At 42.7% G+C, this 14,906-nt stretch overlaps 2 protein-coding genes across 2 annotated transcripts in view; one reads left to right on the forward strand and one right to left on the reverse strand.

Moving 5' to 3' along the window:
* Positions 1 to 83: 83 nt before the first annotated feature.
* On the forward strand, positions 84 to 5,006 carry STARD5 (StAR related lipid transfer domain containing 5). The gene is given in 7 exon segments (XM_077829010.1): positions 84 to 237; positions 1,224 to 1,273; positions 1,411 to 1,543; positions 2,476 to 2,593; positions 3,639 to 3,732; positions 4,366 to 4,523; positions 4,526 to 5,006. Coding segments are annotated over 7 exon segments (669 nt in total). The 5' UTR covers positions 84 to 147; the 3' UTR covers positions 4,552 to 5,006.
* Positions 5,007 to 12,483: 7,477 nt separating this feature from the next.
* IL16 (interleukin 16) overlaps positions 12,484 to 14,906 on the reverse strand; it is a 53,143-nt gene continuing 50,720 nt past the window's right edge. The window contains 2 exon segments of the mRNA XM_077828615.1: positions 12,484 to 12,952; positions 13,505 to 13,630. Coding sequence (XP_077684741.1) covers positions 12,747 to 12,952; positions 13,505 to 13,630 — 332 coding nt within the window. The 3' untranslated portion in view covers positions 12,484 to 12,746.

Here is a 14,906-nt window from a genome sequence, read left to right on the forward strand (position 1 = left end):
GCAGCGCCATCAGGTGAGTGGGAGGCGCTGGGCTCGGCCCAGGCTGGCAGCGCCTATCGGCGAGAGCCCGGCCCCCTGTGGGCGGGGGCTCCTCCGGCCGGCCCGGCGCATCGCCTCGCCTCGCCTCGCCGGGGCCCGGCGCTCGCCATGGCTTACCAGGAGCGGGTCCGCTCGCTGGCGGACACCGTGCAGCTCTACCGGAAGGACCCGAGTGGCTGGCAGAGCTGTAAGCGCACGGTGAGCAGGCAGGGCCCGGGCTCCGGAGCGAGTCCACTGGGGACACGGCAGCTCGGCCGCCCCGCTTCCATTTCTGCCTCCGGTTCCCGTTCCTCCCTCGGGGCAGGGCAAAACCGGTCACTGGTTCATCTGGGCGCTGCCGCAGGAGGGTGTTGGATCCGCTGGGGGAACATTCAAACCGTGGCCGGCCCTGCGGGGTTCTGGGTCCCGCTGCTGCTCTCTCTCTGGTCTTCCTGGATGCCCATCACCCTCGTGTCTGGGCGCCAATGACAAACAAGGGTCGGTGGCCGGGGGACTTAGTAGGAGGCGCTCAGCCCCCTGCAGACTAAGGCCGGAAGTTATTTCCCAGATTTGTGACTCTCCTGGCAAAGTATTGGCAGCTAACAATGATCAGGACTTTGTTGTGACCGTTCTGACTTTTATACAATTCTGCTAACGGTTAGCTCTGAGGTAGGATTTGTAATTAAAATCCTAGGAAGTTATTTTATTTGCCAGCCCTTTAGATGGGTCAGTAATCACTGACAAAGAAAACTAGCTAGCACAGTTGCCAACTTTCACGCGATAAATAAGCACCCCGACTTTCACAATATGCCAAAAATCAAGCTAATCCCATTTCAAAACAAGCAAATCCCTAAGAACCCCAACACTCTATGTGACTAGATTCCCCCCAGCATGCAGTCTGGGAGTGTGGTGGGCCCGCTGTGCACCCCTGCTTCCCTACCCCCTCACCCTGCCCCTGCTGCCAGGAGCCAATCAAAAAAAAAAAAAAAGGAACAAGTTGCAACAAGCTACAAGCAAAACAATCTATAAGCCAAAAACTAGCCAACAAACAACTCACAAGACAATTAAACCAAAAATAAGCCCAATTTCTGTTGTTTTTTTTTCATGGGTTTGGCATGTCGACTAGCTAGCTGTGGCAAAGAGATTAGCCTGTTAATTGCTACATGAAGTCTGAAGGCTGTCTTCACTTATTTCACTTTTGATAGAATGAAGTTTCAATTTATTGGAGACCATCAACTGAGTTTTCTGGCAACATGTAAGTAAGGTATTCAAAAATTACAGGGGTGAGGGCGGTGTCTGTCTGTGTGTGAGTGAATAACTCTTGCCTGTTGGGGTAAAGGAGCAGGAGAAAAATGCAAATTTAATTTTAGTTTCATGTTTGTTTTCTTACAGATACAAAGGAGATGGAATAGTCTCTGCAAGTCCTGAGGCTGTCTGGGAGTGCTTAAAACCAGAAGCTGGTGGACTTAGAACAAAATGGGACCAAAATGTGCAGGACTTTGAGCTGATTGAAACTATTAGTGATGTAAGTTCCATGAAAATGTTACGGAGCATTGTGGTTAAATTCCCATCACATCACATAACTCCAGAGTTATATTGTTTTATCATGCTTACTCTCATAAGTGTTCATTCATAATATTTTAAACAATAGTTATTGGTAAAAGAAGGTAAACTTAAAAAAATAAAATATACACATCTGTGTTTAACTAATGAAGAGGTTTCTCACCACCCAACAAATGCAAAGTCATTTATATATTTAACTCTGAGCTTGGAGTTTAAGGCATTTTGCCACCACAACACATACTGCATTGAACTCATCCTGCCTTTCTTCAGTACCGAAGCACACCAACATGAGTGCAGGGAACATTCAATTGAATTTCAGAGCCTTTCATTTTTATCAGCTTGTGAGAATCTTCACGTTATTTAGAATTAAATACAAAAAGATACATTTGTAAACTACTTATGAGAGAGTCTTCCATTCTGTATGTACAGACTTGTTCAGCTTATATAACATTCACCATTGTGGTGGAGCAGATGTTTAGATACAAGGGAACTGTGTTAAATTTCCTGTGGGATAATAGGTCTATACACCAAGTTTGATGCAACAAAGTTATTATCTCCCTGAAATTGGAGTTTGTAAATTACTACATCTATGAGTATATCTGTGGGTGACTCTCTGCTTAAAGAGCATTGTGTTGCTTGTTCTTATGGCATTGGATCCACCTCGCATCACTGCATTGTCCCATAAAAATGCCCTTGAGTCAAGACTTAGTGGATACATTTATTCACGCTGAATAGTAAGTTATTCTACAAATTTGTATAATTGAAATAAATGGCACTGCTTGTCAAGTAAGCATGATAACAGTTATCACAATCTCTCACTTATTATGTTAGAAGCACATCACTGAATTTATATGTACATATACAGTGTGATTTAATGCTGTTTGTATTTTGTAGACTATCTCTATATGCAGAACTATTACCCCATCAGCCTTCATGAAGATTATTTCTCCAAGAGATTTTGTAGATGTGGTGCTAATTAAGCAGTATGAAGACGGGACTATAGCATCTGCTGGTAAAATAGTTAAATTTCCAATCCATTTATACTATATTGTATTATATTTTATATTAACGGTAAGTTAGTGAATATAACTGAAAATCTTCCAGGATATATTCTTTTTGTTTTTCAAAATATATATGTTTGTTAGATATACAATAAAAATCTTGGTCAGAGGATGCTTAGTCAGTAGTTATTAGCTTATATTAGTGCTTAATTACATCATTATCGCCATATAGAATATCAGCAATATTTACACTCTTCAGTCAGTGATTATACCGTTTGCTTATTGTTCTTTTTCATAGCGTTCTTCTGGGAAGGAATAGATATTTCAGTTAGTATTCAGCTGTGTAAATTTTTTAGAGCTTGTAGAAGTGCCTAAGAAAGTTCCTTTGGAGGCATTGCCTCTGATCACTTCATAAGATGTACTGAAAGCTGTTAAATTTTGCTTAACTAAAGCCAGTGAAGAGATGTGCCCATAGAGTACCGCACTAGTGATTAGTTTTCCTGCAGAGAGCAACTGTTTCAAGCTGCTGGTACTATGTGCATATATTCATCTTTCTTTCCTCACATTCATTTACATCTTTCATTAAGTCTTAAGTCAAGAGTGTCCATGCCCCAAAATGCCTCTTTGGATCACCAGGCAGGAATCTCTCTCGCGCGCTCTCTATAGATAGATAGTGCAGTGAGCCTGTGCCTTCTCAAAAGACCAAGAGAGGATCATCTTTGTGAAATGCATTTATCTTTACTTTTAGATTAGAGTGCAAGCAACTCAAGTTACTATTAAAACACTGTGGTGCCATAATACTGTACAAGCCCAGTAAATGTCTTGAAGTGCCTTGATGTACAGTCCATACCAGCAGAAATCATTCCTATAATGCATGCAGTACTTTGATTTATAGATTTGATGACCAGAAAGGAATATTATGATCACCATGCATAACACAGGCCAAAGAACCTCAACCTCAAGAATCTTTGATTAGCTTTCATCGTAAATGCTTGTCAGCTGGCGGTGTTTACTGTGGTAGAAAACTTTTACTGTTAGTGATTTTTTTTCTTACAGCAACCAATGTGGAACATCCACTCAGTCCTCCCCAACCCACATACGTTAGAGGGTTTAATTATCCCTGTGGCTGTTTCTGTATACCTGTTCCAGGGTAAGAAGTCTATTTGAATATTACATATGCTGTACTTGAAAGTCCTATCCATAGCTATCGTGTGTGTGTTAATGTGCACCATTCAACAGAGAACCCTCTGCCAGTTACTGGTTTATATCTGGTTGTGGCTGGGTAGACATTGTCATTTAAACTTAGTGATGTTCAGTGCCCTACATGAAATGAGTTAGTCTCTTTTTTCCATTTCCTAGCGGACATGTGTTAACATTACAGAAACTATCATCACAGTGGGTATCCTCATTGGCATTCTCAGCTGAGAAGCCAAGGATTAAGAATCTGACCCAGTAGAGCAAATAAACATGTGCTTAACTTTAGGTATATGGGTAGTCCCACTGACTTCAATGAGGCAATTTCACTGACTTAAAGTTCAGCACATACTTAAGTGCTCTGCTGAATCAGCCTAAATTAACTGGGAAATTTACTATCCTTTCCTTGTAGGGGTAGGTAAAGGCAAATTGATGGGAGAGTAATTGGGACGTTTGCTTTGTGCCCATTCTATGGAACAGGCATAGAAATATTTGTCCACAGATAACACGTAACTGAAATATAAGAAATCTTATAAAGTTTTACACTTCTGTTTGTAAGATGAGTTGCACTGATGTGTTGTTTTTCCAGGGTACCAGACAAGACCCAAGTCCTCACTTTCTTTCAGACTGATCTTGGTGGCTATCTTCCCCAGACTGTAGTGGACTCATTCTTTCCGAGCAGCATGGCTGGATTTTACAGCAATTTGTCCAAAGCGGTAAAGACAGTGAAAACTCAACCGGCATTTTCTAAAGGAAATATGAGTCTCGTTGCTGAAACTTAGAAGGGAGGGTTAGAAAAGCTATGATTGGTGGCATTACAGATTAGATTAAGATAAAAATGGAAGAAACGATGGGATCAGAAACCGACCTACAATGCCTTTCTAACAATATAGATAGGTAGGAAAGTTGAAGTGGGAACAGTTCCTTGTCTCAAAGTCCATTTTTAATATAGGATTTATAATTTTTGTACCTGCTTTTCTGTTTAAAAATGCACTACCTTGTGATACTGTATTTTTGTAACTATTAAAATAAGTGACATTATTCCAGCAGTATTCCAGAGGAAATTCTGCTGCCCCCTCCTGGAGGAGAAGCCACACTTCAGGCCTGTTTATGATCATACTTCATCTGTGTAAACCAGGTTTCAGAGTAACAGCCGTGTTAGTCTGTATTCGCAAAAAGAAAAGGAGTCCTTGTGGCTTAGAGACTAACCAATTTATTTGAGCATGAGCTTTCGTGAGCTACAGCTCACTTCATCAGATGCATACCGTGGAAACTGCAGCAGACTTTATATATACACAGAGAATATGAAACAATACCTCCTCCCACCCCACTGTCCTGCTGGTAATAGCTTATCTAAAGTGAGCAACAGGTTAGGCCATTTCCAGCACAAATCCAGGTTTTCTCACCCTCCACCCCCCCACACAAATTCTCTCTCCTGCTGGTGATAGCCCATCCAAAGTGACAACTCTTTACACAATGTGCATGATAATGAAGTTAGGCCATTTCCTGCACAAATCCAGGTTCTCTCACTCCCTCACCCCCCTCCAAAAACCCACCCCCATACACACACAGACTCACTCTCCTGCTGGTAATAGCTCATCCAAACTGACCACTCTCCAAGTTTAAAACCAAGTTAAACCCTACCAGCAGGAGAGTGAGTCTGTGTGTGTATGGGGGTGGGTTTTTGGAGGGGGGTGAGGGAGTGAGAGAACCTGGATTTGTGCAGGAAATGGCCTAACTTCATTATCATGCACATTGTGTAAAGAGTTGTCACTTTGGATGGGCTATCACCAGCAGGAGAGAGAATTTGTGTGGGGGGGTGGAGGGTGAGAAAACCTGGATTTGTGCTGGAAATGGCCTAACCTGTTGCTCACTTTAGATAAGCTATTACCAGCAGGACAGTGGGGTGGGAGGAGGTATTGTTTCATATTCTCTGTGTATATATAAAGTCTGCTGCAGTTTCCACGGTATGCATCTGATGAAGTGAGCTGTAGCTCACGAAAGCTCATGCTCAAATAAATTGGTTAGTCTCTAAGGTGCCACAAGGACTCCTTTTCTTTTTGTGTAAACCAGGTTACTCCTAAGGGAATTCTGCCCCAAAAATTTAAAATTCTGCGCTAAAAAATTTCTGCACACAATATTTTAAAATTCTGCAAGTTTTATTTGTCAGACAAATGTGGAGGCTCCAGCATGGCAGTGGGGAGCACAGGTCACTTGCTGCCCAGCCTCCCTCCCTCCCCACTCCCAGGACACTGACTCGTGGTGAGGTTGCACCCAATCCTGACACAGCACCAGGGCAGGGCCGGCCTCAGAAACACCCCAGGGCCCTGATCCTCCGTGCCAGATGTACCAGGTGTGGGGCAAGCAGGCTCAATCAGACAGGATCCAAGTGTGGAGGGGCTCGGTGTGGGGTGAGAGGGTTCTGTATTGAACAATCTGGATGCACAGAGGCTCTTTGGAGGGGCGGTTCCAGGTGCAGGTGGTTGGGGCTCAGCAGCGGGTCTGGGTGTGGGGGACTCAGTGGGGGGGGGGGGGAGTCTGGGTGCTGGAGGAGTGGGGCTTGGGGATCCAGGTACAGCTAGCTGGGGTTCAGTGGGGTGGAGGTCAGTGGGGGGGGGGCTCATCAGGGTGGTGCAGTTGCAGGGGGTGGTCTGGGTGCAGAGGGTGGGGGTCTGGGTGCAGGGGTTTAGATTCAGCGGGGTGAGGTTCAGGTATGGAGGGCTCTGGGGCATCTGGGTGTACGGGGTGAGGTTTGGAGGGCTCTGAGTATGGGGGGTTCAATACAGGGGGTTGGGCAGACAGGGGAGCAGCTCCCCGTACAGCGACCCCTCCCCTGTGGCTGAGGAGCGATGCTGGCAGAAAGCAGGAGAGGATGCTGAGCTTCCTACAGCCAGGGAAGGTTTCTGGGGTGGGGTCTAGCAGCTGATCCCAGGTCAGGGTAAGAGCCACTATAGTGATTTACCTCTCCACGAACTGCTCCGGGTGCCTGAAACGATGTGCCTGCACTGCTAGGGAAGGGTGCGTGACCACTCTTGCAGCTTCCCTTTGCTTCCCTGTCAGAAAATCATTTTTCTGCGGGGAAGCAAAGAAATCTGCGGGGGACATGAATTGTGCGCAGTGGTGCAGAATTCTCCCAGGAGTAAAACCAGGAGCAGCTCTGCTGAAGTCAATATAGTTCCATCAGTATAAGTGAGATCCGAGGGAGCCCTGTTATATCTCAGATTCTACCTAATGACCAATATGAAACAATGTTCCTTTCTGAAGGGGGAGAGCTAGCTCCTTTGCTGCTGACATCAATATAGTTTGAGATATTACATTGGGACCAACCCCAAAAATGGGATAAACCACAATGAATTGGGTAGGTGAGAACCTATGGACCCACTCATTTTAGACTATAAGGGCCTGATTAAGCATGCACTGAAGTTCGACTGAGTTCAGTGCTAATGTTAAGCATATACTTAAGTGGTTTGCTGAATCAGGGCCTAATATCCTCAACCAATTCACAGATCCCTGGGCCTTGTCCTCTCCCATCATCCCCTTTCTACCAAAAAATTCTGATTTACAAAATGTCATAAATCAAACTGCACTGACATAATGGCAATAAATAAAGAGATGTATTAAAGTACTTTACTTGTCATTTTTCTAACTGCATTAGAAATGATCATGCATTTGAACAATTTTCCAATATGTTGTTGACAGTGTTGTGAACTTGTGAATCGTCCTTTCTGTAAAGTATTGTGGACTAATCTTGACTGACTTGTTCATAAAAGTAAGACATTCTTGTTTCCGTCTCCAAGACGGACACACCTCAGGGCATATCTTAGGAAATCAGCTATTTATGTAAAATACAGTGATGTGTGCAGTCTTCAAAGGTATTTATATATCTGGTTACTTAGGTAATGTCAGAAGTTATTATAAACAGCATACTATTCATTTATCCTTTTACAAAAGAAAAAATGATCATTTGTGATTGAGTTGGAAACATGTTAATCAGGTTGCATTGTAGTGCTTTTACTTTATTATGTATTTAAGTATGTTAATACATTTAAATTTCTGTTCATGTGTTGTGGTTTGTGGGACATTTATGTACAAATATTTCCACTGTAGTTTTTAATGTATGTAATAGAATTTTAGGGAAGGGGGGTTAAATTTAGTTTCTTTTGTGACTGAGGCTTTTAAAACTTGCCAGTGGGTGTAGCAAATTAAATAAACTATTTTCTGTTTCACATTTCTGTTCTTCTGAATTATCCTTTAACTCTGTCATAGTGTCCCCTCAACTCCCATTGCCAATGAGACTTAAAGGAGCTCTGCACCTTTCAAGATCGCTCTGTGCTATCTTGGGGCTTTAGGCCAATCCTGTGAGGTTGGAAATGCCCTTAGCTGCTCAGACACTATGGAGATGGCTGCAGGATGAGGTAGATATTTTAGTGATGGGGGTGGGTACTCAGCATCTTGCAGGATTGAGCCCTTCAGCTGTTGTCTAGTCCTGTTTTTTTTTTTTTTTTTTTTAACTTGGACTGCTGCATAGTGCAACTATGAAGAATGACAAGTGCTTCTGTGAGGGAGAGGTTTGGGCCCCTGTCCTGCAAAGGCTTATGTTCATGCTTAACTTTACACACCGTGAGTTGTCCTACTGACCACTCACTGTGCATGAAGTTAAGCATGTGTGTAGTCTTTGCAGGATGAGGGCCTTGTGTTTTTTAAGTACCCAAAAGATCAAGGGTTTATCTAAACCTTAGGCCTGATCCAACCACCTTCACTCATGCCTGTAGTCCTTTTGAGGTCAATGGCATTACCCATGAGTAAATATTACTCAGAAGGGTAGAACCAGAATCTGAATAATTTAAAGGATCGGTCCTGTGAGGTGCTGAGCACACTTGGTTCAATAGAATCTGAGGGTGTTCAGCCCATCACAGGACTGCTCCGTGAGCCCTCTACTCTGCCAAAGTAGGCTGGAAATTTGTAAGTACTGGCTGTCTTGTAAGATTGCTGGGACTTCCTGCTTTTGGGGGAGACTGGAATATTGGGAGACACTTCTGTTTTACATGGGACATTGGCATTCCTGCTTTTGGTCTCTGCCAGAACCGGGAAATGCAGAGGTTCAGAAACCCAAAAGACTGGTAGCCAGAAGAGGGAGGAGCACACGGGTGATCTGAAATTATTACAACCTTTGTAAAGCTTGGTTCAAGTTTTGGATGATTTTTTTGTTAATGACTAAAGCTGATGCTAGCGCAGGCCGCCCTATACAAGGACTATTATCTAATACAATCTTTCTTTCTGCCCTGTACAAGGTCTGTTATCTAATACAATCTCTCAGGCTTTCTGAGCAAGGCTGTGAAAACCCACAAAAAGAGTTTGACCTGGCTTTTGCAGACTTGAGCCAGAACAGAACTAAAGAGCTCAGGGCCTGCTTGGCTGTACAGCCGCTAAAGTGACCACTGATTCAGATTTTTCATGTTACCTGTGTCAGTGGCTCTCAACCTTTCCAGACTCCTGTACAGGAGTCTGATTTGTCTTACGTACCCCTGAGTTTTACCTCACTTAAAAACTACTTGTTTACAAAACAAACATAAAAATACAAAAGTGTCACAGCTCACGATTACTGAAAAACGGCTTTTTCATTTTTACCATATAATTGTAAAATAAATCAATTGGAATATAAATATTGTACTTACATTTCAGTGTATAGTATCTAGAGCAGTATAAACAAGTCATTGTCTGTATGAAATTTTAGTTTGTACTGACTTTGCTAGTGCTTTTTATGTAGCCTGTTGTAAAATTAGGCAAATATCTAGATAAGTTGATGTAGCCCCTAGACCAGAGGTGGGCAAACTACGGCCCGCAGGCCACATCCGGCCCACTGGACTGTCCTACCCGGCCCCTGAGCTCCTGGCCGGGGAGGCCCTTCCCCTGCTGTCCCCCCTCCCCCGCAGCTACACCGCCACACAGGCAGTGCGGCTTGCGCCCGCTCACCTCCCAGGCTTTCTAAGAAGCCTGTCCTGCTGCTCTGAGCAGCATGGTAAGTGCGGGGGGGGTTTGGAAAGGGGCGGGAGGTCCTGGGGGGCAGTCAGGGGACAGAGGGCGGTTGGATGGGGTGGAGGTTGGGGGGGTCAGGAGACAGGGAGCAGGGGGTGTGTGGTTGGGGCGGGGTCCCGGGGGGGTGGTCAGGGGACAAGGAGCAGGGGGCGTTGGATGGGTCAGGGGTTCTGAGGGGAGCAGTCAGGGGGCGGGGGCCAGTCTGTTTGGGAAGGCACAGACTTCCCTACCCGGCCATCCATACTGTTTCGCAACCCCGATGTGGCCATCAGGCCAAAAAGTTTGCCAACCCCTGCCCTAGAAGACCTCTGCATTCCCCTAGGAATACGCATATTCCTGGTTGAGAACCACTGATCTGTATAGACAGCTGCTTTAAAAATGTTGATCCTCCTGTATATACACTGCGGAAATGATATTTACTTAGAAGTGGCTAACCAGGTGAGATTTCACATGTGGGGAGAGAAAGAGAGGGAGCTAAACAGGAAATTGTAAAATATGTACTGTGCAAAAAAAGGAAATCATGGCTTGACTAGACTCTTGTATTGCTTATCTTCGCATGGCCTATTACTACAATATTTCTTTTGGCTGTTGATTAAAGAATAACAATTGCTTTTGCCCTTTAGGATTAACACTGTGGTATGTAATAATCAGTGATCTTAATGTTATGTCCCTATATTAACAAGGCAGGTCTGAGGAGACCAAAAGGACCACAGGGCAAAGAGGCACTGTCTTGACCAAACTAAGCAGCAACTTTAATCTCTCATAAGACAACTCTTTGGAGCAAGGACTGGCCTTTTGTTCTGTTTATACAGCATCTTTCCGATAAGCCCCTGCTCTATGACTGGGGCTCCTGGGTGCTCTAATACAAATCCTAGTGATAATGCAGTGTTAGGTGCATGTACACAAGAGACTTATTTTGAAAACTTGGGGCCAATAAAAATATGTAAAAACTTGTCTCCGTGTTTAAGTCCACTGCATATTTTGAAAATAACAAAACCTCTTAAAATTCTACTAGCAGTGGTAACAGTGGAACAATCCGTGGTTGGTGCTGCTTTCAGCAACATCTCTTTAAACAAACGGGGGGAAATAATTGGACTGTTGAACCATAGATTCTGATGCTCTTAGGGCTTTTTTTTTTTTGTCATTAGTATTGGTCATACATTCATTTACTGTATATGAACTAGCATGAATCACAGAATTTGTTCCCCTCTTGTCTTTTAGTTTTAGCACAATAATAAATTAAGTAAATAAGTTACGGTTGCATTAACTTTTTGTTACTTTAAATTCTATTGTAAGTGCTAGAAATATATAGAGGAGGTCAAGGAGGTAATATCTTCCAGGGCACTGTACTAGTAGGTATTGAAGACTGGTCAATTCTTGGGTGTACCCTGACAAAGATGCTGTAGTACGCTATCAATGTTTACACAGCACTCTCCCTTTGAAGCAATGGCATGCCTTGTGTAACCATCAATGCCAGATCTGTCCCCAAGGTATTTAGTATTTCCAGTCACCAACTGGCTCAACAAGCCTTAAATCCCATAAGCAATCATTGGTATTTTCGTTTTAAATACTAATGCAGTGATGTTAAAAATTACACAAACTATATATTCAGATAACCAGGTTCAGTTCTAAATGTCCTTGTTACTCTGGCCCAGATTTTTAAAAGCATTTAGGTATTGCTTTGCTCAGTGTTGCAAGGCCTAAGTGACTTAGGAGCCCAAGTCTCATTTTCAGAGGTGACTTCGACACTTAGGGACCCATTGACTTGTAATGAAATGTAGGCTGCTAAGTGACTTTTGATGACTTAGGCTCCTGCATCATTTAGGCATTGCAGCGCTGAGCAGAGAAATCCCTGAATGCCTTTCAAAATTCTCAACCCTGTACTTAAGATATTTTTAATTCACAACGCAACGCCTGGGCATTGTGAGGGCTTTTCAGATTCTTGTTTCACAGTAAATACTGTGCTGCGGTACAATGTTCTTCAGATGCATGTGCTTAATTTCCCACTCAGACAAATGAGTTTTGCATCTATATTAGCTTGATTCTCTACTCTGTCCGATTTAGGGGTCGGAGCGCTGCAGGAAACCAGTCACAACTCCTGGATTCAGAGCTGCTTGGCCACTGAGCAAATGATTGCTGTTCAGTGCAACTCTAACTTACGTGTCAGGGCTGTTATGCCAGTGGAGGATAAACTGGAGCTCTACTATGTCCTGTCCCGTCCTCTCTTCTCCCTCTTCTGACCCCAGAATATCCCCAAACAGCCTCTTTTTCCCCCCTTACAATGGGGGTGTGGGGCAACTGGCGTAGGAGGCAGCAGAGCCAGCTTTATGCTAGCAAAGAATTCCTCTTTATAAGAGATATTCTCTGCTGGGCGGCCCTGGCTCCTTTGTGCTGGATAGAGCCCATCCTTCTTTGGCTGCTTTCCCTGCCTTCCTCCCTTCCCCATGTGCTGGAAGCTGTGGGGAGGGAGATTTAGGAGCCAACCATTTCTATTCTGCACCCACTGTTACGCAGTCCCCAGCTAGGGTTTGTGGTTAGTCTCTGGAGCAGGACTGAGAATCTGCCCTACGGTTTTGGCCTGTTTCTAATTTTCCTTAAATTTGGTGGTTAAATTAACTTTGCACACTAGTCTGTGACACCATCAAATGGATTTATATAAGATAGAGAGTACTGCAATTTTCACACATTTTATTACACTCATCATATTAAGACCTTTTTTTAGCATTCTAGAATTTGCAACAGCTGCTTATGAATATTGTAAAAGAAATTGTATAACCTTCTCTTATTCTGGACAACTTGCTTTGAGGTTGCAAAGAGACCTGTAAAACTTGCTATATGATCATCTGCACTTTCACAATATTGGTGCTGTGTTGGTAAATGGCTTTAAGTAATGAAATGTTATGGGTTGTGTTTGTTTTAATCCTGGCAGCAGTTTCATACTTCTCCTTGCAAAGTTTCAGATGATGTGGTGGTAACAGAACTTGGATTTTTCCTCTTGATGGTAGCAGTTATGGGCCCATCAGGTAATGCCTTGATGATATTCCAAGCTTCAAAACGGGTGAGTCCTTGCATAACAGTTGTGTGCACTTGCAGTAGCTCATCACCAGGCTGAACAGTATTGCTCTGTTCTGATGCAATTCCTGTGAGGAGACAATGAATTTACTTAAGTTTTTCTGTGTGGGGAAATCTTTGTTGTTGTAATTATGGATAGCTGTACTAGGATGTTACATGGAAGATGTGCACATCTGATGCACAAATGGGAGAATCAAGTATTTGCCACAGTGCAAATGCAGAGACCTCCAAACCACTGAACACATTGTGGACAAGTGCCCCCTCTTTCCATTTCCAGGAGCTATCGCAAAAGCGCACTCTGCATCTTTGGAAGGCCTCAAATGGATTTCAAACCTTTCTGCTAACTTGTAAATGTTGCCATTTCCATGCAAAAGAAGAAGTGTGTTTCTGTATAAATGGTATAAAATGCGTCTGGTCTAATTCCAGAGCAAGGAGTTCATCCCACACAACAAAATGTCATGCTGCAGTTTCAATAAAAATTATCATGGGCCGGATCCTCATCTGGTAGAGATCAGTCAATGGAACTACTCCAGTTTACCGCAGCTGAGGATCCGACCGTGGGGGTGTGTGTGTGTATAATATACATATAAAAGAAAGAGAGAGTGTTTAAACACCTCTACCTTTAAAAATCCTGTTGATGATGATGGGTTTATCTCCATGGATGGAGCCTTTCCCTCCTTCCAGACTGAATCCTAAGCCAGCAGGTGTCTTTTCCAGAGTTACAGTGCAGATTGTCTCTTCGGTTGCTGGAAAGAAATAGAATGGTATCAGGAGGGGTACAAAATATTCTGAAAAGTGAGAACATCTGAACAAAGAATGAGTTTTTGTTTGTTCAATTTTGTGTAGGCATGTAAATGATAGAGCAAAACAAGGCAGAAAATGACCATTTGCTTCATCTTTTTGGTCACCGTAAAGTTAATTGCTCCTACAGAAGGTTATGGCAGGGGAGGGGGATGTATTTTTTATGTGTTGAAATCTGAGCCAAATGAAAAGGTTGGATTTAATATAAACGGCATTTGCTTGAATTACATAAACATGCTAGAGACACATTAACATTTCGATATACTGTATATATTCCAAAATTAAGTGTTCAGTACAAGTGACCTGATGGTAATATTAAAACAAATATTACCTAAACAGCCAGTAATGTTTATTTGGGGTATGTAAATAGGATTACAAAACTCTGACTTCTGAAAAAGAAATCCTAAGAACAAAGATCATTCTACAAAATTGTATGTCCTCCATATGTTTTGAATATAGCCAGCTGGTGTGTTAGAGGCCAGAGTATGATTTAGGTAATCTGGAGAAAGTATCCTTTCAAATAAAATATTTTTCAAAACACAGGAACTTTTAGGGGCTTGAAATGAAAGTTCATTACTGCTCACATGAGTAGCCATTATACATACAGTTAGTCCTGTTCACTTGCTTGACATTATCTGAATTTTTTCAGAACTCCATTTTGAGGAATCTTGCTTTTTGGTGCAGTTTAGTGAATTATGTAAGGTGTATATATAACTTCTTAGTAAAACTAACAGATTTATAATATCTTTACTTATTGCATTTTTCCAGCATACCTTTCCCCCACCAATATTAATTGATTTTTTGTTCGTACACAGCTGAGCCCCAAATCAGCACCTACCACATAATTATACAGAATAAAATAGCATATGTTGTTTTGCATGAAATTGTCAATATTTTATGTTACAAAATTGCAACTCTGATTTATATTGAAGACTGCATAGATTTCAATCTGTAATTTCATAATGATTATTTATATATACACCTAGAATCCTGATCCGGCTGATAGATTTTGCAGGACTGGGACTTAGGACAGCAGAGAGCAGTATCAACTGAGTAACAGGTTGTTTAAAGCCGACTTCCTGGATTTTTAAACAGTTGTACAACTTTTAATCACAACTCCAATATTTGTCTAGCTAAATCCCATGCAACCCTTTGTAAAGGGCAAGGATTCTGTAGTGGTGAGAACAGGGAGGTATATAAATATCTAGATAGGTAGCGGAT

The sequence above is a fragment of the Eretmochelys imbricata genome, chromosome 10, assembly GCF_965152235.1.
Source record: "Eretmochelys imbricata isolate rEreImb1 chromosome 10, rEreImb1.hap1, whole genome shotgun sequence".
Lineage (NCBI taxonomy): Eukaryota > Metazoa > Chordata > Testudines > Cheloniidae > Eretmochelys > Eretmochelys imbricata.